A 21,090-nucleotide genomic window follows, 5' to 3' on the forward strand; every position below is an offset into this window, starting at 1 on the left:
ATCTGGCCTGCAGGAAACAAGGCCAGCCTCGCCCAGCCTGGTCAAGCACGAACCCGCATGGGAAGCAGTGGCAAATGGCCAGTCCTCCCTCCGCTCCAGTCCCAGCCCATCCCGATTTGACAAACACTCTCCCCTCCTGGGATTCGAACACGCGACTTAAGATGCAAGGGATTGGTTAGGGGCGGGCCTTAAAATGAAGCGAGCAGCTCCGAGGAGTTGGTTGGAGGCGCACTGAGCCAAGGGGCGTGGCCCTGCGAGACTGAAGCGCGCGCGAGAGAGTGCAGGTCGAGGGCGGAGCGCCGCTCGAGTGGAATGTTTTGGGCGCGGCGCTTCCGGGTTGAGTTCGTGACGTCCCAATCCAATCCAGGCGCGCTGCGGCCTGCCAAACGCTAGCGGGCCAACCGAGCGCATGCGCCGTAGCCGGCTACTAAGCTGCAGCCCTCGCCAAGCGCATAGGTAGTAGTAGTCGCTCGCTTGCTCCACATTCAGCGCACGCGCAGTGTTCTCGGGCGGTGTCGGTTCCGGGTAAAGCAGTGATAGGAGCGGCTGCGGGACGTTCTCGATCGGATCGGCCATGGCGGCAGCGACGGCGACAGCGGCCCCAGGCGGGGCGGGGCCCGTGCCCGTACCGGGAGCTCCGAGGCTGGGAGTGGAGACGGTGAAAGGGCAGGTGTTCGATGTGGGGCCGCGCTATACGGATCTGCAGTACATCGGCGAGGGGGCTTACGGCATGGTTTGGTGAGTGAGCGCGAACTGCCCGAAATTGTCCCAAGAAAGCTGCTGCTGGCCGACGCATCCCACGGAATTGGGCGCTCGCGCTCGCCTTACCCCCTTTACCAGGCTTCCGCCATGTTGTTTCTTAGTTACCGGCTTCCCACCCCTGAGCTGCCAACCTCCAGGCGGGACCGGGAGATCTCCCGGAATTGTGTGATTTCTAGGTGACACCGATCAATTCCCTTGGAGAAAATGGCTGCTTTGGAGGGTGCACTCTGTAGCATTATGCCTCGCTGAGGTCCCTCCCTTCACCTGAGCCCACCCTCCCTAGGTTCCACCCCCCCCCCGATCGTCAGGAATTTCCCAACCCAGCGTCGGCAACCGTACCCCTCCCTTGTGCTTGTTTTCCACCCATACTTTATCCACCACTTAGATTCTCTCCCCATTGGTTCTTAGCTGCTATAATTGCTCCTGCAAGCAAGATTCCCTTCCCAGCCATTGCACCCGCCGATTCCCTTTGCTACAGATGATGCCATTGTAATCTAGAAACACGCCCCGGCCCTGCCCAGTCACTGTGGTGTTGCCAGCCCCTCCCAGTGAAAGGCTCCTGCAGGTCACTGTTGCTCCGTGCCAGTGTTTACCCTCCTTGCCAGTGTCCTTGCTGCCCAGCATCTGGCGGGTATTGTGTTAGCCTAAAGTTGCCTGCTGCTGGCCTTGAAAGGTACTTCTGTGCCCTCATTATTTTCAGTGTCAGGAAGCTTAATGGCTGGAGCTTTTGGTGACTGCAGCTTTGACGCTTGATGAACTTCTTGCCACAAAGCTGTTAGCCGAACAGAGAGTATCACAAGAGTAGAAATGCGGAGAATAATTGTGAAAACTGAGGAAAATAACCAATCATATACTCATATTTTTACTTACTTAGAAAATTATTTAAAGGCATATATACTTATATGCAACAGCTGCCTCTCAGATTCAGACACACAAAAGGCAACACCCAAGACTGTACTAAAGTACTAATGCATAGATACAGTAAACAATTTGGAGGATCCTATGAGCTAAAATTTTAAAGTGCTAGTATACAATGTATTAATAGCCCAACTAAAGAATAGAAAATATGAATTCTTTAACAATAATAAATAATGCCAGTTACCACCATTCACTAATCATGCACCAAGTCCATATGAAGTCCAGTTTAGTGTACAGTTCAAGGGTTCTGTAGAAGGCATAGGGATGTATCCCGATCATGACTGACCATCTGACAGGTGGAGCGGTTCTTTTCTATCTCGTTTCCATTCTTTGTCAAAGATGGTAAGGCAAGTTGAATAGACCAACAACAATCCAATTTATATGTGATTATATATTCTTTTTGTATAATAAACTTAAACGTCGGTTTAAGTCCCTCAAGAGGCTGCATCAGGTACTGGCTAGTCCTTTATCTCCTGTGCAGCCCCTAAATGCTCTCCAGCAATGAACCTCATTCAGTGCCTTGACAGCTTTATCCAAAGAAAGTATCTGAAGATGGGAGCTTTGACTCTTGAAAGCTCATGCCCTAGAAATCTAATTGGTCTTTAGGGTGCTACTGGAGCCAATATCTTGTTCTTCTACTGCAGTCCAACACATCTACCCGCCTGAAACTTGACTGTTTTAAACTCCTCTCTGCTAATACCTGTAAGCTCAGTGCCCTATTTATGCTCACGGATCTTTATTGTTCATAACCGATGTAGGATTTTTATTGTTCATAACCGATGTAGGATTTGTACTCAAACTATAGATTAATGCTAGACTGTATTGTTCATAGATCCGTCTGGGCCACCATACATTTTTGTCTACAGTGGCGCTTTATCCCAATATACCAAACCTAGCCACCGTAGTATGAGTCAACAGCTAGAGCCAAGCATATAAAGCACCATCTTCATTTGTTTTGGAAATGTGTATGCTACCTCTCACAGTAAAAGTAGCAGTAGTAGTAGTAGTAGTAGTAGTAAAATTATAAGAAGCACCACCGTAAAAGACCAATATAAAAACAAGGCAAGGCCTGACAGAGACATAAAATGACATTCAGTGGCCAAAAATGGTAAACATCTTTCAAGCTAGAAGCAGGCATTTAAAAAGTGGAAATCTTCTGTTAAAAGCCTGGATAAAGAGAAATGTTTTAGCCTGGCACTTGAAGGAGAGTAGGGTAGTCACCAGATAAGCCTGAAGGGGGAGGATATTCCAAAAGAAAAGATGCCGCTACTGAAAACATATTGTTTATGTTTTCAGTCGGCCTTACCTTTGCAGGCAGAGAATGGAGAAAAGGCCTTGGAAAGAGGTTCTTAATTGGCAGGTGGTACAAGAAAGGGGGGAGATAGTTTTTCTTTCTCATATCCTGTCTCTGGGCCGTTTAGGGCCATACGAGTAAGAATAAGTCCTTTGAACTGTGCCTAATTTTAAAAAATGGAGCCATTTAAAAAGATGGAGCCATTCAGCTTCAGTACATGTGACATTCACACAGCCAGACCTCTCATTTCAAAATATTCATGCCCACTTTATTTAGGACAGGCTCTGTCTAGGTTTTCCTCCTTATACTGCATGTCTCAAGGGGTCTTGGCCATGTCATTCTGTAGCTTTGACACCAGGCAAAGCACTTACCCAACTCATGATATGCTGTGTCAGGTAGCTGAGCCTTGTACGTAACTGTGACTGTACTATATTGTTCATTCATTGTGCCTGCCATTTGCCCCACCTTTCCTTAAGTCACTGTCTTCCTATTCAGCTTATCGACTGAATTCTGAAATTTGAGCGTTCTCTCAGAGCTTTCAGTTTGGTTTCCTTCTAAGTGGTTCTTCCTATAATTTGCTATTATGAACTACCAAGCTGTTTTCTACAAATGCGGGTAGAGGGGGAATTGCATCAAAAATCTGATTTAAAAATGCTGGGAATATTAAGGAGAAAGTCAAAGTGTGTGCGTGGATCTCACCATTCCAATCTGTATCTGATCTTTGTCATCCTTTCTTTGCAGTTCTGCCTATGATCATGTCAACAAGATCCGGGCTGCCATCAAAAAGATCAGCCCCTTTGAGCACCAGACGTACTGCCAGCGCACACTGCGTGAGATCAAGATCCTCTTGCGCTTCAAGCATGAGAATGTCATTGGCATCAATGACATTCTGCGTGCACCTACCATTGATCAGATGCGTGATGTGTATCTTTCAAACAAGCTGTTGTCCTTTCTAGGGTTGAAGGGATATCTGTGAGAACGGATGGACTCATATGTGGATAGACCATATTGTGTCCTGTATTTAGAGCCTCCATCTGCCTTTGAACCAAATGTGCTGCTCTGAAACGTCAGTTGGCACAAAACATAGTGATGAGCAGTGGGGTTATTGAGAACAGATTGTACCGATGCCCAGCATTTATTTTCTTTACTTACATTTTTATTCTGTCCTTCCTCTAAGGAGAAACATCAGTTTCTCATTCTCCATTTTACCCTCACAACAAATGTGTGAAGTAGCTAGGCTTAGAAGGTATGTCTGGCCTAATGATCACCCATCAAGCTTCATGGCAGAGCAGGGGTTTGAACCTGGTCTCCCAGTGTTGGGTCCAACACTTGAACTGCTACGCCAAGCTGGCACTGTGCTGGCTTCCTCTTGTTTTCAGGGTACAGTTCAAGGCACTAGCTGTCAGTTGCTTGGGTTTAAGAAGCTTTCTTCTGTTGAGTCCCCTTATACTGACCAAGTATGCTGTTCTCATCCTGTCACTGACTAAGTCTATACAGCTGGACTTAGCTGCCTTGTGACAGTAAAGCTACTGGAGATTCAACTGTTGGAAGCTGTCTGCAGGGGCTGGCTTCTAGTGGCCAGGATTCAGCCATTATGGGGGGCAGTGCCACCATGGTTCAGATGAGTTTGTATACACGCATACACAAAACTACTTTCCTTGACTCGTCGCCTTGCCTTCCCTCTGCTTGAGGGATCATGGTTTCCATTTGCAGATACATAGTTCAGGATTTGATGGAGACAGATCTCTATAAGCTGCTGAAAACCCAGCAACTCAGCAATGATCATATCTGCTACTTCCTCTATCAGATTCTCCGAGGGCTGAAATACATTCACTCCGCCAACGTGCTTCACCGGGACCTGAAGCCCAGCAATCTTCTCATCAACACCACATGTGACCTGAAGGTGCCATTCAGCAGCCCTCTCCTAACTTCTGTACAAACCACCTCAACCCTAGTTGTTGTCCTGCTGTAACTTTTTGCCTGACCGCCTTCTCTCTCTCTCTCTCTCTCTCTCTCTCTCTCTCTCTCTCTCTGCAGATCTGTGATTTTGGCCTGGCCCGGATTGCTGATCCAGACCATGACCACACAGGTTTCTTAACAGAGTATGTTGCCACTCGCTGGTATCGCGCTCCTGAAATCATGCTTAATTCAAAGGTAAGACGATCAGGGTTGCAAGGATCTGGGAGACTGAACTCTTGAATCAGGAAAGAGGAGGAGGAGGAGGAGGAGGCTAAGTCCATTGGATTAATCGGGACTCGGGATTTCTGACTTCTCTGGAAAGAAAAGAGATTTACAGTGGAGGACAGGCGTAAGGATAGTTCTCAGTTAACCTACAAAATGAGCGCTCAGCCAAAATCCAGGTGAATCTGTATCCTCTCCGCTATGCCCCACCATGATGTACAGTCCTTTCTTGTTGCAGCCCCTCAGTTGCCCAAGTTCTGTTTTCCTGGTTCATTATGGCTGACCTCTGGCTATCAGTTTCTCTTCAAGGCCTTAGGACCTCATACCTTTATCCTCCCTCTTACTCATCAACCTTTTTGCAACCTCTTCACTCTTCCAAAGGCCATGACAGAATGTATCATTCTTTTACATACACACGGTGCCCTTGTAGTCTAGACTAGGAGGAAAGCAGACTTGCTGTGTACCATTCTTTTGCTGGCGCTGCCATTTCCAGTTTCTTTGAGGGACAGAAAATAGCAGGTGAGAACAGGGAAGAAGCAAAGAACCCCAAATCCTGGGTTTTCTTTCCATCTCTTCCCCCTTCCCAGGGCTACACCAAGTCCATTGATATATGGTCTGTGGGCTGCATCCTGGCCGAGATGCTGTCGAACCGACCCATCTTTCCTGGCAAGCACTACCTGGACCAGCTGAACCACATCCTGGGTAAGGGGGAAGGAGGGTTTTCTAAACTCCCCGTTTCCCCTCTCTTGGTCTTGCTACACTTTTTTATGCCTGATACCACCCTCTTTGTAGTCTACAACCTATTTCTACAATAGGGCTCTCCCCTTGCTTGACACCCAGTGGCACTCTAACCTCTTACTTCTACAGGTATTCTGGGTTCTCCATCTCAAGACGATCTGAACTGCATCATCAACATGAAGGCTCGAAACTATCTCCAGTCATTGCCCCAAAAGCCCAAGGTTCCCTGGTCCAAACTCTTCCCCAAGGCTGATCCCAAAGGTAAGACCAAGAGAGAAGATACAGAAAATAGCTGTGTCCCAACAGGAATAGCTTATTATTGACAACCTCTCTTCCATATTCCAGGTTATCTGTCTCTGTTTGGTTCATACTTATTCATGCAATCTATGCCAGAAATCCAAACTGTTTCTAATTGGGAGTCCTCCCTTAATCCCAAATTGCAGTATGAAACTAAATTGTATCTGTCTGTTTAACTGCATGTCTTCTCTTGGTTCTTAGTCTGCACACACCACTACATGGTGAAGGGGATGTATTTATGTATTTACTGTATTTATAGACTGCCTTTCTCACTGAGACTCAAAGCAGATTACACAGCATTAAGTCGATAACAGTTCATAAGAAGAGACGTCTAATAAGCACAGTGTAGGTCAATACAATCAATGTGTGTGTGTCTTGCAGCTTTCTCCTTGCTGTTGCCTGGGGGCCTATATTTGCAAAACACTTCCATGCACTTTGCAAACCCTGCTTTTTGCACACTGTTTTGCTTCCTTTGGCGACAAAAGAAAAAGGGAAAAGGTATTAACAATACCCTGAAAAACAAACAAACTGGTAAAGATCTCACCAACACCATGCAATTGATATGAATGGTATAATATATATTGCTAATAAGATGAAGAAAAGAATGAACTCATTTCATAAAATTCTACAAAAGACATGATGAATTACAGGTATATGAGCATAACTAGTACATAAATCTTAGCATAAGGAATTACATGTATACATTATCTGTATATTGTTATCACATGGTGAGAAGAGTAAGTAGTCATTCACAGAAAAAAGTTTTGTGTGTGTGTGTGTGTGTGCGCGCGCGCGCGCCACAATATGAAGAGAAGAATAAGAATGTTCAAACAGTATATATCAAAAATACAATTTACAGTGAACAGTGTGAGCTCCTGGGTCTGCCCCATTCTGTCTGGTTATTACCAACTTCTTCATCTGATTAACAATATACAGGGCTTTTTTTCAGCGGGAACGCGGTGGAACGGAGTTCCGGCACCTCTTAAAAATGGTCACATGGCCTCTGTCTGTCCTCTCCAGACAGAGGGGAGTTTAGATTGCCTTGCGTGCAATTCGGCAGTGCAGAGGGCAATCTAAACTCCCCTCTGTGTGGCCCCAGGGGCGGGGCCACCGGTTATGTAACCATTTTCACCAAGGGCAATTTAAACTTTAAAAAACTCCCCCCTTGTTCCAGCTGACCCAAGTGACATCATTGTGCAGTCTTGAGTTCCACCACTGAGTTCCACTACCTCTTTTCCAAGAAAAAAAGCCCTGACAATATATATCGTATCATTCGTATTAATTGCATGGTGTTGCTGAGGTCCTTACCAGTTAGTTTGTTTTCTGTGATATTCCTTCATTGATGGACATTAACTTGTATGCTTTTCTGATATTTTAAAAGAACAATTGATTTTCCTTTTAAAACTCTTGCCCTGGTTTGCTGATGAATAAAGAAAGTTGTTGTGCATGAAATGAATAGAAATTTGGGGATCGGCAGCTTGAAATGCCACTTTGTGTGGTGCAGATATGGACGGATGCTTCTGCCCCATAAAACAATTTAGCGTTCTTTTGCTGGAGTGATGAAGATGTAAAGGCTTGTCTCTAATAGTTTGTGTGAAAAAGGGACTGCAACCCTCTACATTTTGGTAGGGACAATTTCTCATGCACTTAGCAAAATTAAGATTGCAGAGCCAGTGTGTCGGAGTGGTTAATGTTGGACTAGAATTTGGGAGACCTAAATTTGACTCACCACTCTGCCACAGAATCTTGCAGCCTAACATACTTCACAGGATTGGTTTGAAGATAAAACGGAGAAGAAGAGAACAAAGGAAGACTGTTTGGGTCCCCGTTGGGGATAAAGGTTCAGTTTAAATGGAGTAAATAAATAGATGCAGGAGCCTTTATTCATGTGGTCTTCTTTTCTGACTCCTTCCTTTTTTCTTAAAATAATTTTATCCACATGCTGCCTTTTAGCATTTGCAGGTCCCCAATTCACACCGTAAAAAAAGCCCAACAGCAATGGGAGACTTCATAAGGATTCTTTGGGAGAAGTCAAAACTGTACAAAAGGGTCCGACTCCCCTCTGAACCATAATTTTACCAGACTGTTGACACTTAAAATCCAGACATTCAAAGAGCTGCTTGTATGCTGATTTGTAGGGGGAAATAACACGAGCTGAGAAGACTCTGGTGTGGGATAACTAATTTCTTAGCACTCTGTGCCTTCAGAGCGAGAATAAAAGTTGATAGTGTATTTCCAGAGACAATAGGCAGTCAATCGAACACTCAGTCAGCATACAAAAGGGACATTTAGGAGGATAAATTATATAAACGTTTATAGGCTCAATGCTATGATACGCAAGGTGCAGTTTGATCCTTGGGAACAAGTTCTGCTACGTTCAGTGGGGCTTACTCCCTGGTAAGTATGTACAGAGTTACAATTTAAACACAAACATAGTGAGAATTTAAAATACCAGGTGGGACAGTGATAATCAAGGGCAAAAAAAATGTACGCAGTTGTATGAGTCCATTAAGAAGAAAAAATCTGAACAGAAATGTAACAACTATATGGATTAGAATAGTTACTTTTATTAGCCTGTAATTATCCCTGGATCTAACATTTTCAGAAAATACAGTGTTAGTCCTTTTTGCTTTTTTTGGAAGACATAGAGTAAAAGAAATTGAAAACTTCAGGGAAAAACTCATTCACAGAATCATTGAGAATAGAAATACCAGGCCAGAAAGGTAATAATGTTCTGAAGATATATTTTGTATATCTCTCTCTTTCCCCCATCTTCTTGTCTGCTTCAGTTGTGATGGTGATCTTGAAATATAGAAAGAAATTGGATCGATTCAGTTGTTCATATTAACTGGATGAATTTAGTCCAGTCGTTCAGATTAGCAGAAAATGTCTAGATACGATAAGTTGCTGTGCCTTATAAAAGTTACTAATAGAGCCAAACACCAGAAAGAAAATCTCTGATTCATTACCAAGTGGAGTTCAGGATTTGACAAGGCTTATCTTTTGGGGAAAGCTTCCAGGTTTCTTCCTAATTCAGTACATAAGCAACTGGGAAATTTTCTGGAAATTCCAACACAATCATACTTCAGTTTCTGAAGAGGGGATTTGTCAAACAAGAAAGGTACAAGGAGATCAGATGGGAGAATCTGGAGGGTTAGATCTCATCTGGAAGCTTGGCAGTTGGTTTAAACCATCTTAATAGAGGCTGATACGAAATGTATACCATGGATTAGAAAGGAGCACAAACAAGTTCAAGAGGACACCAGTTGTGTCCAGAGAGCCGCAAAAAGGCTTCTGTTAGTGGAAGGTTTTTCCTCCCCAAACAATACAAAATCTGAGAAAACCAATTCAATTGATGACAGTATTCAGGCACAGAATTTGAGGAGCAAATGACTAAAAATGTATTGGCATTTAAGCTATACAAGAAAGAAACCAGCCAGAAGAGCAGTAGAATTTTTAGGTGGCAAAGGTTGATGTGAAGGACTGGAAGAGTCACAGGGAAGGCAAATGAATTCTTGGCTTCAGTCTTCATTGTAGAAGATGTTTCAAGAACAGTTTACATCTCAGCCACTGTTTATAACATCTGTAAACAATGGGGCACCATCTGAGGAGTCATGACAAATACAGAAGGCAAAACGATAAAAGGTTTAGAGATAACAAACTGCAGGCTAACGTCACTGAGGCCAGATAGCATTCACTTGAGAGATCTTAAAAGAGTTCAAATGTGGGACATTATGGAACTTTAAAAAAGAAATCTGCAACTCTTTGTTAAAACATAGTTAATATTGAGTTGTCTAGCCCAGATGACTTTTAAAGGGGTTAGACACGTGTGTGGAAGAAATACCAGTGGTTATTAGACATGATAAACAAAATGACATTTCCATGGTATGAAGGCAGCCTACCTCAAAATCTTGCACACTGGGATGTATAGAGGGGAGAGCTGTTGCATTCATGGCCTTGTGGACTTCCCTGGAAGCATCTGTCTGCCCTCTGCTGGAAACAAGACAAGGACTAAATGGATCCTTGGCCTTACTGAACAGGGGCCTTCATGATTATGAGATCATGTCACTGAGTCAGTCCATGTTAGGTCAGTGCACAGGTTACTTGTGGGTCCCTTCAGATGGGACTGGTTGTTTTAAGCTAATCGTGCTGAGTTGCTTTGCTAGCATCTGTGGCCACGCACCAAGCCTTCACCCACTTCGGTTCATTTATGATAGGGTTTTTCTTGTTGCCATCTGCTGACCAGTCACTGATACTGTGTCCTGTTTCTCACTCTCTCTAGCACTGGACCTTCTGGACAAAATGTTGACGTTTAACCCAAACAGGCGCATCACGGTGGAGGAGTCACTGGCTCATTCTTACCTAGAGCAGTACTATGACCCCTCAGATGAGGTGAGGGATGCTTTGGGAATGAAGATTTGAAGGGATGGGAGAGGCAGACTGACACATGGGTTAGAATTGGGAGAGTGAAGTTGGGGAACCAGAGCTTTTGAATATCGTTCCTCCTTTGTGCCCCATCCTAGCCAGTTGCTGAGGAGCCCTTCACCTTTGATATGGAGCTGGATGATCTGCCCAAAGAGAGGCTGAAAGAACTGATTTTTGAGGAGACAGCACGATTCCAACCTGGCTACCAAGGGCCTTGAGTGGCTACATGGACCGTTGGTGAGTATAGCAGATGCTCTGTAGGTGGCGCTGGTCTAGATCGGGATTTACCTCTCCTATTAGGCAGCTGCACTGCATAGTACATTGACTTAAAGTTCACGCAATCTAAGGTTGAGTGGTCAGTTGTTTTGTAGCAGCTTTTGGTCAGCGAGGGCTTAGTTCGCACAGCTTGTGATAAACTTGTGACTTTCCTTCCAAGTCACCTCACCTCCCAGTGCTCCCCCCATTGACGGCTGGTCACTGGCCTGGAGACTTCCTACACAGTGGAGCCAGTCTGTCTGGTGAGCTGCTTTTGTAAGTTCCGTAACACACGTGAAACCCTTTCTACACTGCCTGAGTATGGACAGCACCTTAAGAAACTTTGAGAGTGAGGTTTGATCGGGATGGTTCATATGAATATTGCCACAGAGAAGTATCATTATATGCAAATGCTCATTGCAACTATACATCCAACTTTTGTTATGCTTTTTGCTGGGGATGGATAGATGGGCAACAAGGACACACATTTTACCATTTCTTGACTTGTTGATACTAAATTTGCAGTAACGGGGTGGGTGTGGGTGTGTACACATGTGCCCATACAAGGGGACTGGCTTTTGTTTTGTTTTCCATGTAGTGGCTAGACTTTCAATTCCTGGGAATTCATAAGATGTGGATACAAGATTAAAGTTGCTGCCTTACATGTGAACAGATCTACAGTGGCACAATTCCTGTGCCCTTTGCAGCGATCCTCATGGGGTCCTTTTCCTTGCAGGTCTCTACTTCAGCAGGAGATGATTTGGGACTGTACCCAGCTCCCCTACTGGATTTTGGAGGGGAGCACAGGATTCAGGGGGTACTGATTTGGGGGTGCCCCTGTTGACTTGCTGTACAACTGCGCTTTGCTACGTGGCTGTGAACCCCAGTAACCCATCTCTGGACCCCTTAATGTGATGTATTGGGGTGAGACCCTGGTGCCCAGGTTGGGGGCAGGGAGGGGCTTCTCCCCTCCCCTACAGGAGGGAAAGGAAATGTTTTCTCCCCTCCCCCTTTAATGAAACAGAGGGGGGTAGTGTCATCTCCTATTTTGGCATTTTATTGTCTTTGTTAATGAGTTAATAAACTAATGCTGATTTTTAGCAGGGCCATTTTCTGATCCCTTGGGCATTATTAGCAAAGGGAGTTGAACATGAAATTGCGGCTCCTGGATGCTCTGTCCCATAATCCACTGACTCCCACTACTTTTCCAAAACTGGGAGCAGAATCCAGGAGTTATGTTGCCCAACTTACCTGAAACACTCCTCATGAACCCAGGAGTCCTGGTTCCTCCCTGCTCGGAGGGAGGGCATGTCTGTGCTGTTTTTTGGTCTGCTGATCAGTGCCAATTTGGAACACTTGTAATGCACAGCTGATCTTAGCTGTCACTATGGATAGCATCTGATAAGCTGCGTAGGTAAGATTTTAACCAAGCGGAAAAGTGTGCCCTGCGTTGAAGAGGCACAAATTCTCCCCCTCCCCTCTTCGGCTTACTGTATTGTTTGAGACGCTGTGCAGATGAAAAAGAAAGGCTTTCAACTTTGTCTGCTTCCTCTCACTGGAAACAGCCCAGCTTGTGGTTGGTTGTCTCTCTTTTTTCACCCCCTACTTTGCATCATCTGATATGGACTGTTGCATATGCAGACTCCCGAGAAACCGACTAGCCTCAACAACAGCACAGCACTTTTGTCATCTTGCTGCTACAATCCTAACACGGCTGCCCTTTTAATTTTTTCCCTTCTTGATTTGTATTTTTTAAAAATAGTGTGCACATTCTTAATCCTAGTCTTGGCTGCGTGACAGAGAGTCCGAAAGGCACGGATCCACAAACGTGACTTTAAGGGAGGGAAAGGCTGGGAAGATGACGGGCGGTCATATCTGTGCGTCCTGAGGGGACAGCCCATTTGCCCCGTAACAACCCAACTGTGTGGGTGGAGGGGGTGTTTCAGATCTGTGAGCGCTCAGAAGAGCTGGTGAACTAGACTAGTCGGCAGTGAGAAGGAAACCACCTGAGCTGCAAGTGATTCCCTCCCCCCACTCCAGTGGACTAACTTTTTGATGATGTCCTTCCATTTCCATGTGCCCCATTTTTTTGGGTGCTGATTTGGATGAGTGAGACTGGCGGGATCTCTGGGTTCTCAACGAAGGAAGTTCTTGAAGTAGAAAAACTGGAATGTGGGATGTTCTGGTTTTTTTAATCTGGTTAAGGGAGGAGGAAGCTTCTCTGAGGTAACATTGCTTGTTTGTCTAAAATCTAACCATGATAACATGCAATGGGCTTCCTGCCTAGGGGTGGACAAAATATTTTGAGGAAACTTGGATTTGAAGGGAATTAATACCTCCCCATCCCCTTCTTCAAATTGTATAAAGACCCTGAAATAAATCATTCCTTTATTCCTTCCATGTCTGATTTCTGTGTTTTGGGCAGGAGTGGAAAGATGATGGGGACAATATGTTGCCTGACGGGGACAAGTATTGGTTTTAATACCTTCAGACATCTGCCTCTATTAAAATTCCAGACCGAAATTTAGCTCCATATGAAGACAGTTGTTGGTCTTGGCTTTAAAACTGGTTTGTCAGGGTAAATATGAAACCAACAAATGTACAACTGAGATGAATTGGGAATATTTGCATACTGATTGCTGCAACTGCTTTGTCAAGAAGGGTTCGGTTCTGATTTAAAGTTTATGAAATGTAAGAGATTGTTTGTCATCAGGGAGGAAGGGGAACATGATGAAAGGGCACAAAAGGGTGCCAGCAAATGATCATGTGACTTGGCAAGTGTGAGTGGATGACAGCCTCATCCTTACAGCTTCTGATCTTGCGGGGCTAGAAAACCTGCATACAAAAAACTTCCAGGCCTACAGACCCCCTCCATCAACAACATTCTGTATTTCACAATCAGAATCTCTGTTATGGTTACAAATAAAGCAAACTTTGAGAGCATATCCTTTGCTCCAAACATTACTCTGGGATTCAAAGCTGTTACATGCAGCAGTCAGCTTTTTGGCAAATCCTGTTTAGAATGTGGTACAGTTCCAAGTCATAAGGAAATATGAGTAACACAGAGCTGCCCACTTCCCTGCCTGTGCTATGGCACTGACTTGGTGGCAGAACTTTGGCACCAAACTGAAGCCCCTAAGTAGTGGCGCCATAGTCTCTGTCCTGGTTTTTAGCAGCAGGAGCAAAAGAAGTCTAGGTAAGTAATGGGCCTGATTTACTGGGAGATCTCTCCCTTATCCTGCTAACAAAAAGGTGATTCTGACTTCACAAGATCCCCCGTTTCTCCTTGCCATCCTTTGCCTTTGAGTCAGTCTCCATGTGAAATATGACATGAGACAGATCCAGGTAACTGATTGTGACACCATTCTTCACACATTCAGAAAGCCCTGCACGCTGTCTTCATTGCAATGACTGAGAACCAGTTTTGCTGTCAGGTTTATTTCCACACTAAAATGACCTTGTTTAACAGCTGCCTTTGTTAAGGGGTACAGATTTAAAATGAAATGTAGAAGCAAACCTGAACAACTATTGGAAATGCGGTTTCTGCTGTGGTCGAGGTATCTTTGTATGCAGGAAGCCTCCCAAGTGACATGTAAAGACAAGTTAGGTACGGCTTAGATTAATGCTACAGGGGAAAAAGTGTTATGAGTTATAACGGGCACAGCTGAGCCTCTCAAGGTACAACTAAATAAATCAGTTCAAAGGCCCCCCCAGTCTTACTTCATGAAGAGGTAGCAGACGTTTTCTTGCAGACAAGATTGTGCAGCTTGGTTTTCACAGAAAAGTACAGAACTTCCAGATCGTTCCACGTTTGTCAGGCTTCCTCCTTTGCCACTGAAGCATCAATTGCGCCAACAACTGAAACGTTTATTTATTTAACAGAAGAGGAGAGTGGCTCTTGTTCTGGAATGACTGCAGGGCCGTGCCTGCAAACTCACCATTGGTGCCTCTTGGCCAGTTCACAGCCCCTCTCCCCTCTGTCTACTGGCCTGCAGTTTTCTAGCAGAAACATCCAGTGTGTGTATTACAACATGCCTGAGAGAAATCGGTAATCCTTTCCTCTAGCCTTGGGGGTTTCTCTTAGTGAGGGAAAGAGTCAGCGCTCCCTCCCATCCACCTCCCATCTTTGTTACAAACATCTAGAGATTTTCCTTGCATTAACTAGGCTTCGGCTCTGGGAGCTCCAGATTTCCAATCCTCTGTCTGGCTTGAAGTTCAGTGGATATACTTCAGATGAGATTGGTCTATCTTTAGATACTTCAGATTGTTCTTATCTATTTCACAGGGTTGCTGTGAGGATATAACAGGGAAACTAGAACTATGTATCTAATCAGAGAATAGATGGGACACAAATGTGAGGAGAACTAAGAAAACAATAGTGGCTCTTACTTTATTTAACAAGGTTTATATCCCACCTTCCTCCCCTCATAAGGGCCCATCAAGGCAGTTAACCAGTTAAAATATATATAATAAAGTTACATTTTAAAACCAACCAAAACAACAGCAACACATCATTAAACCACAGTTTTTTTTAAAAAAAACCATTGGACATGAAAGTGGGATCACGGAGGGAATGCCAAATGAAATCTTAAAAAGTCTTCACCCATTGGCGGAAAATGACAACAGAAGGGGAAAGATTAATCTCCCTGGGAAGATTCTAGCCAACTCCAGGCCCTCACACAGCAAGAGGGTGAACGTTACACATCGCTTCTGCACTGCTTTCTCTCTACGTATCAGTCGGAGGAGAACTGTCACCTACAGGAAACCACAGGCTTGTCGGTATCCTGCGGAGAAGGCCACATAATCTGCAACAACAAAGTAGCAATATCTGTACGTAGATCACTGGAGAATTAGCACAAGCATTACCAGAAATGGTGTCAACACCAGGGACGGTTGACCTGTAGCCCCCAGGCAGCCCTTCCCCTTTAAAGTGTGCCCCCCCCGCCTTCCGTCTTTGTGTTCTCATTTTCAGCCTGTTTCATTTGGGGGAGAGCAAGCTGCTATTGTGCAACTGGGTGGAGTTTGTAATCCTGAAGAATCAAGCCAGGAAGTGTGGCTGAAATATTCTAGAATTCCTCACTGCCAGGGACTGCTCCTTCAAGTGTATTTACTCTCTCTCTCTCTCTTGGTTAAATAAACAAGCTGTCAATGCAGATTAAAAGACAAGTTGAGTTCTGCTATAGATTTCAAATTGCTTGAGCCAGTGCCATTTTTGGTACTACTCTGGGGGGGGGGGGGAGAATACTTGCATTGGTGATACTGAATCAGCCACCCGCCCCCTACGGACTTGATAAGTTTGATTGCATTTATTTCCCTCACCTTGCCAGGGGGTCACCCACCTGGATCCAGGCCTGCTCAGCGGCAGCCGGATCGCTGCATCACATGCTTGCAGACCACAGCCCTGGGGCTGGTTCTGTATCAGCGTGTTGCAGAGCAGAAGACTTATCTCATGGATCCTCTTTAGGCTAGGCTACCATCTGGAAATGCCTCAGGGCCCAAATAACTTTTTAAAACCTTTCTGTGTTGAATTGGAGTCTCCAGAAGACCATCACTAGTCTAAATAGACTGTACTGACCTTGATGGACCAATGGTCTAATTCGGTGCAAGGCAGCTCCAGGTGTTTATGGATTGGGTGTCCTGCCGCTGAGGTTAATTGCTGGAGTTTTAAGGTTCCATCCAATTACCTCTCTTAAGAATACATCTTTGTATTCACACCCACCACGATCCTACAGGGTGAAACTGACTAGGAACGCCAATAGGCATCCTATTATGTAAGCTTTGGCAAGGACAGTTTGAGGAGAGGACAGATGATGCTCGTAAAGCACCTGAAATGGCAGCTGGAAGTGGCACGACTCATTTCAGCGAATGACTCGGTGCATGTTTGTGTGTGCGCTTTTATTCCAGCAAAGCTTGTGATCTCACTTTTTCAGATCCAGTCTTTGGCAGACATATACATATTTATTTATTTACTTATTTATTTACATGAGTTTATGAAGAAATTAAAAAACTCTTAAAAGCTAGCATCAAAGGGCAAGAGAGAGAGAGGACCTGTATGTACCTGAGGAAGTGAAATCTGGTCCGTGAAAGCAAATACTGGATTAAAAGTGTGTCAAGTATTTAAAGTGCCACAACATCATGCCTGTTTTTGCTGCAATGTGTTAACAGCTGCTTTTTTGGAATAATTACATATATAAACCTATTTAGAAGCACAATTGCTTAAGCCTCGTTTCAGTGTTGTCTCAGCTCTCTGTTCAGATTTCTGCTCGTTTCCCAGTTTCTGCTGCCCAAACCCTATTGCGTTGTTGTTTCTTGGGTGCCCCGGAGCACTGATGGCATTGACCACACTCTGTAATCTGCCTTGAGTCTCCGTAGGAAAGGGGGACTATAAATAAATAAATAAATATGAAAAAAACCACACATTGTCCTTTCCAATGAGGGATTAGGCCTGTTCAGAGCGTCTCTGCTTGCTTCGTTTTTGAGAAACATTCAGAGACCTCCGTTGTTTTTTCTCCCGTGAAAAGCCAAGAGGTGATATCATGGTAAATGGTGAGCAGAGGGATGTCACGGGTTCAAATCTCACCTACTAAGTAGTCTTGGGCAAACAGTTGTTCTCTTAGCCTCCTATATTTACAGCCTCAGAGTAATTTTAAAAGTCCTACCCTACAGGGTTCTTGCAAGTATGATTGTCACACTGCTACCCGCATAGCAGTGAACAAGATGAAACAACAAAATATGGATTCCAGTAATCCCCAGAGCAAATCGATCATGATGTTATAAACAATGTAAGAGTTCTGCATCTCTCTAGACATTCAAGATGGCTTTTAAGAGAGAGGAGCTACAGGCTGAGTCATTCAGAGTCTCATCACAAATGCATTTTACCTCAGCCAAAATGTATAGTCTGTCTCTAATGAATGGAATTTATTCTTTGCCCACATACTCCAAACCATATGGGGGACCAGAACAAGAGGAAGTATAGCAAAGAAAGTTAATAACCAATGTTATTGGTTATTTTGTCTGTTCTTTAAAATTTTAGCTAGCTTAAGTGAAAGGTTTTGGGAAAATAACCATACACATAAAAGTAAAACCAAATAAAATCAACACAATATTGTGTGTGCCACATTAACTCTGTACTGGTCTAGTCTGTGCTAGATAGCCCAGAAAATCTTACAATACCTCCACAAGACAGTCAACAAGGTAATGTATTGCCGAGTGGTAGCCATTTTACCACATTATAGCAAAAGAAAAAGACACCTTTGTAGTATGTTAAAGCCTAACATACTTTCGTGCACTACATCCCACTTAATTGAATGCATTAAGTATATCCTCAGTTGGCAGATATATACACGTGCATAAAGAAAAGAACTGTTTGGACTCAAAAGGCAATTAAATGCCAGACATACAGACTGCAACTTGTCTATGAAATGTATACAAGACAAGATGTATACAAGATACGTTGTCCATTCACAACATCAGTAATAAATGACAATACATTAGATCTTCTAAGCAAATTTAGTATATGTAGTTCGACACGAAACCATTACTGCAACTGAGGTCTAATTGGGTAGTATCAAGCTTCCTGGTGAATTCCAATCCAGATATTTCACATTGGGGACTCCCTGAAGTTCTTAGGTTAAACCAGTTTAGTGAATAAAGCTAAAGCACTTTGAAGACTCCAAAGAACTATGTAAATTACCATTTATTATATTGTCAGATCTGAAAATCTGTGGGAGAATGGAGATTTCCTGACTTCAGTAGGTACAAAGGATGCCTTTTCACGATCTTGCGATTTGGATGTGTACGAGGAGAATAGTCAAGAGTGAGCATTCCCAAATTTAACCCCAATCCCCAAAGCGCATTACAGTTGCCACCTTCAGGATAGCATTAAGGGGGAGGAGGCTAACTTTTTGTCACTCCTTACGCCCCCCCCCAAGAGTATAAAAAGGATGGTTGTGTCAGTTTTATCTACGCTTGGGCTCAGTAATCTTGAGAGCCAGTTTGGTGTAGTGGTTAAGAGTGCGGGACTCTTAATTGGGAGAACCAGGTTTGATCCCCCACTCCTCCCCTTGAAACCAGCTGGGTGACCTTGGGCAGGTCACAGTTCTCTGGAGCTCTCTCAGCCCCACCCACCTCACAGGGTGTTTTGTTGTGGGGATAATAACGACATACTTTGTAAACCGCTCTGAGTGGGCATTAAGTTGTCCTGAAGGGTGGTATATAAATTGAATGTTGTTGTTGTTATGCTTTAGAAACCACAACAAAAAACACCAGCGAAGAGCTATCCAGCATACAGGACTCTAATAAAAGATCCACCAAGCCCAGCTCTCAGCCTCCAACAGCATCTAGCCAGACATCACAAGGAAGCTCTCAAGGAGCAGGAGACGGTGATGGGCCATTCCGCTCTTTGTACTCCATGCTTGCAAATCAAATGCGCAACTGTGAACTCAGACCAGCCCTTGTCCGAGCATCCTGGCAGCTGCCGCCATGTGTCTTTGTATCCCCTGTTCTTTTCAGAATTCACTGCCAAAACAGAAAGCTAGCATAGCAACAGAGACTGAACCGTGAATGAGGAAGTCCTCAGTTCACAGCTTGCCTACTGCCATGAAATCACTCAAGTGGCATTAGACAAGTCTCTTAATTGCCCAGTCTCATGCCTTCTTTCTGCAGTATTTATTATATTTTAAAGTTCCAAGATCTTTCCTGAGATGGGAATGAAATCCCAAGGGCATAATTGGGGTGTATAGATAATAGGAGCCCAGCTCTCAGGCTAAAATGCAGGAGCAAGAGGCAGAGGAGGGAGACCTGATAGGCGATGCCCAAGCAAAGGAGACTTGTTAACAAGCAAATAAGTTGAGGCCAGGCTGATTTTTCTTGCATGCGTTTTTGTTGTATTTTATTTTTATTCCATTTAAATTCTGCTCTCCCTGCGGAATATATTGGAGATGATGCAGATATGCAGGGGCCCTTGGTCTTCTAGCTAATAATGGGGGGGGGAGTCTCCCCCGCCAACAGGAAAAATGGAAGGAAAGCAAGTTGCTGCTGGGAACAAAGTAGACTTTGCTTTACCGAGAAGGTGATTCTGACCTCTTGTACAGGGTTCTTTAGTAAGAAACATACAGCATAATGTAACTGAAACACTTTGAAAAGTCTAAATCGTCACTTAAATGCTTAAGTTCCAGGTGGGTAGCCGTGTTGGTCTGCAGTCAAAGAGTATAATCCGGGTCCAATAGTACCTTAAAGACCAACTAGATTTCCAAGGTATGATCTTTCGAGAGTCAATGCTCCCTTAAAGCTCGTAGCTTGGAAATCTAGTTGGTCTTTAAGGTGCTATTGGACCTGGATCTTATAAATGCTAAGTATTATTGTTATTATTACAAGATGGTATTGTGGCCATAGACTCAGAATGATGTGAAACTAGACAAATTCACAAAGAAATGACTGACTACAAAAAGCTAAGAATAGAACCTTCCGTGTTCAGGAGAAGCCTGCCTTTGATTATTTGCTGTTGAAGCCCAACAACAGGAAGTTGTAGTCTCTGACAAGCTCTGCTTATACGCTTCCTAAGAGCTGCAGGCTGACCATTGTGGGGGGACAGATTCCTGGACCACCCCAGTGATCTGCACAGACCAACAAAACAATTCTTGTGACCTCCCAACATCTTACTTTGCGATTTCTCAAATCTGAAATGGCTGATGGAGTCTTTAAAATATGTCACCAATGTTCTCTATACTGGCACTCCTAGATGAAGGAGTTGTAGCCAAGCAACTGATGCAAACATCACAGGATCAAGTGTTATCCTTCACACTTCACACACTTCATTTGCAAATACTTATTATAGGTCCTTTGACAAAGCAAGCAAAACAAAATCAACTCTCTCTCTCTCACATGCACACACCAATCCCGTCCTGTATGTATGCAAAGTCCGATGGGAACAAAGCCAGCTTGACAATCATCCGATGGACCATTTCTGGTTGCCCCCATTGCATTTATTTCCCCCAGAGGCACTGCTGCTACTCTAGGCCTGGCAAACCATTTTGCCAGGTTGGGGAGCCAAGGACAAGCATGTGCCCCATGGTTGCTAGGCAACTGCAACTGAAGATCGCATCCTCTGGGTTTCCTTGCCAACTATCCTCTCATCCTCCCTCCCTCTGGCTCTGCAATACAGCCAAGCCAAGCTGCAGAGAAGCATCACCGAAGAAAGGCAAGGAGGCAGAAAGAATATG

The 21,090-nt window shown here is 44.3% G+C and overlaps 1 protein-coding gene across 1 annotated transcript; it reads left to right on the forward strand.

Annotated features, from left to right (window-relative positions):
- Positions 1–432: 432 nt before the first annotated feature.
- On the forward strand, positions 433–13,264 carry MAPK3 (mitogen-activated protein kinase 3). The gene is made up of 9 exons (XM_054992504.1): positions 433–738; positions 3,716–3,898; positions 4,688–4,877; positions 5,012–5,128; positions 5,743–5,857; positions 6,023–6,154; positions 10,473–10,582; positions 10,714–10,852; positions 11,607–13,264. Exons 1-8 carry the CDS (start codon positions 575–577, stop codon positions 10,831–10,833), a joined length of 1,131 nt encoding a protein of 376 aa, XP_054848479.1. The 5' UTR covers positions 433–574; the 3' UTR covers positions 10,834–10,852; positions 11,607–13,264.
- The last annotated feature ends 7,826 nt before the right edge of the window (positions 13,265–21,090 follow it).

Source organism: Eublepharis macularius, chromosome 12 (assembly GCF_028583425.1).
Source record: "Eublepharis macularius isolate TG4126 chromosome 12, MPM_Emac_v1.0, whole genome shotgun sequence".
NCBI lineage: Eukaryota > Metazoa > Chordata > Lepidosauria > Squamata > Eublepharidae > Eublepharis > Eublepharis macularius.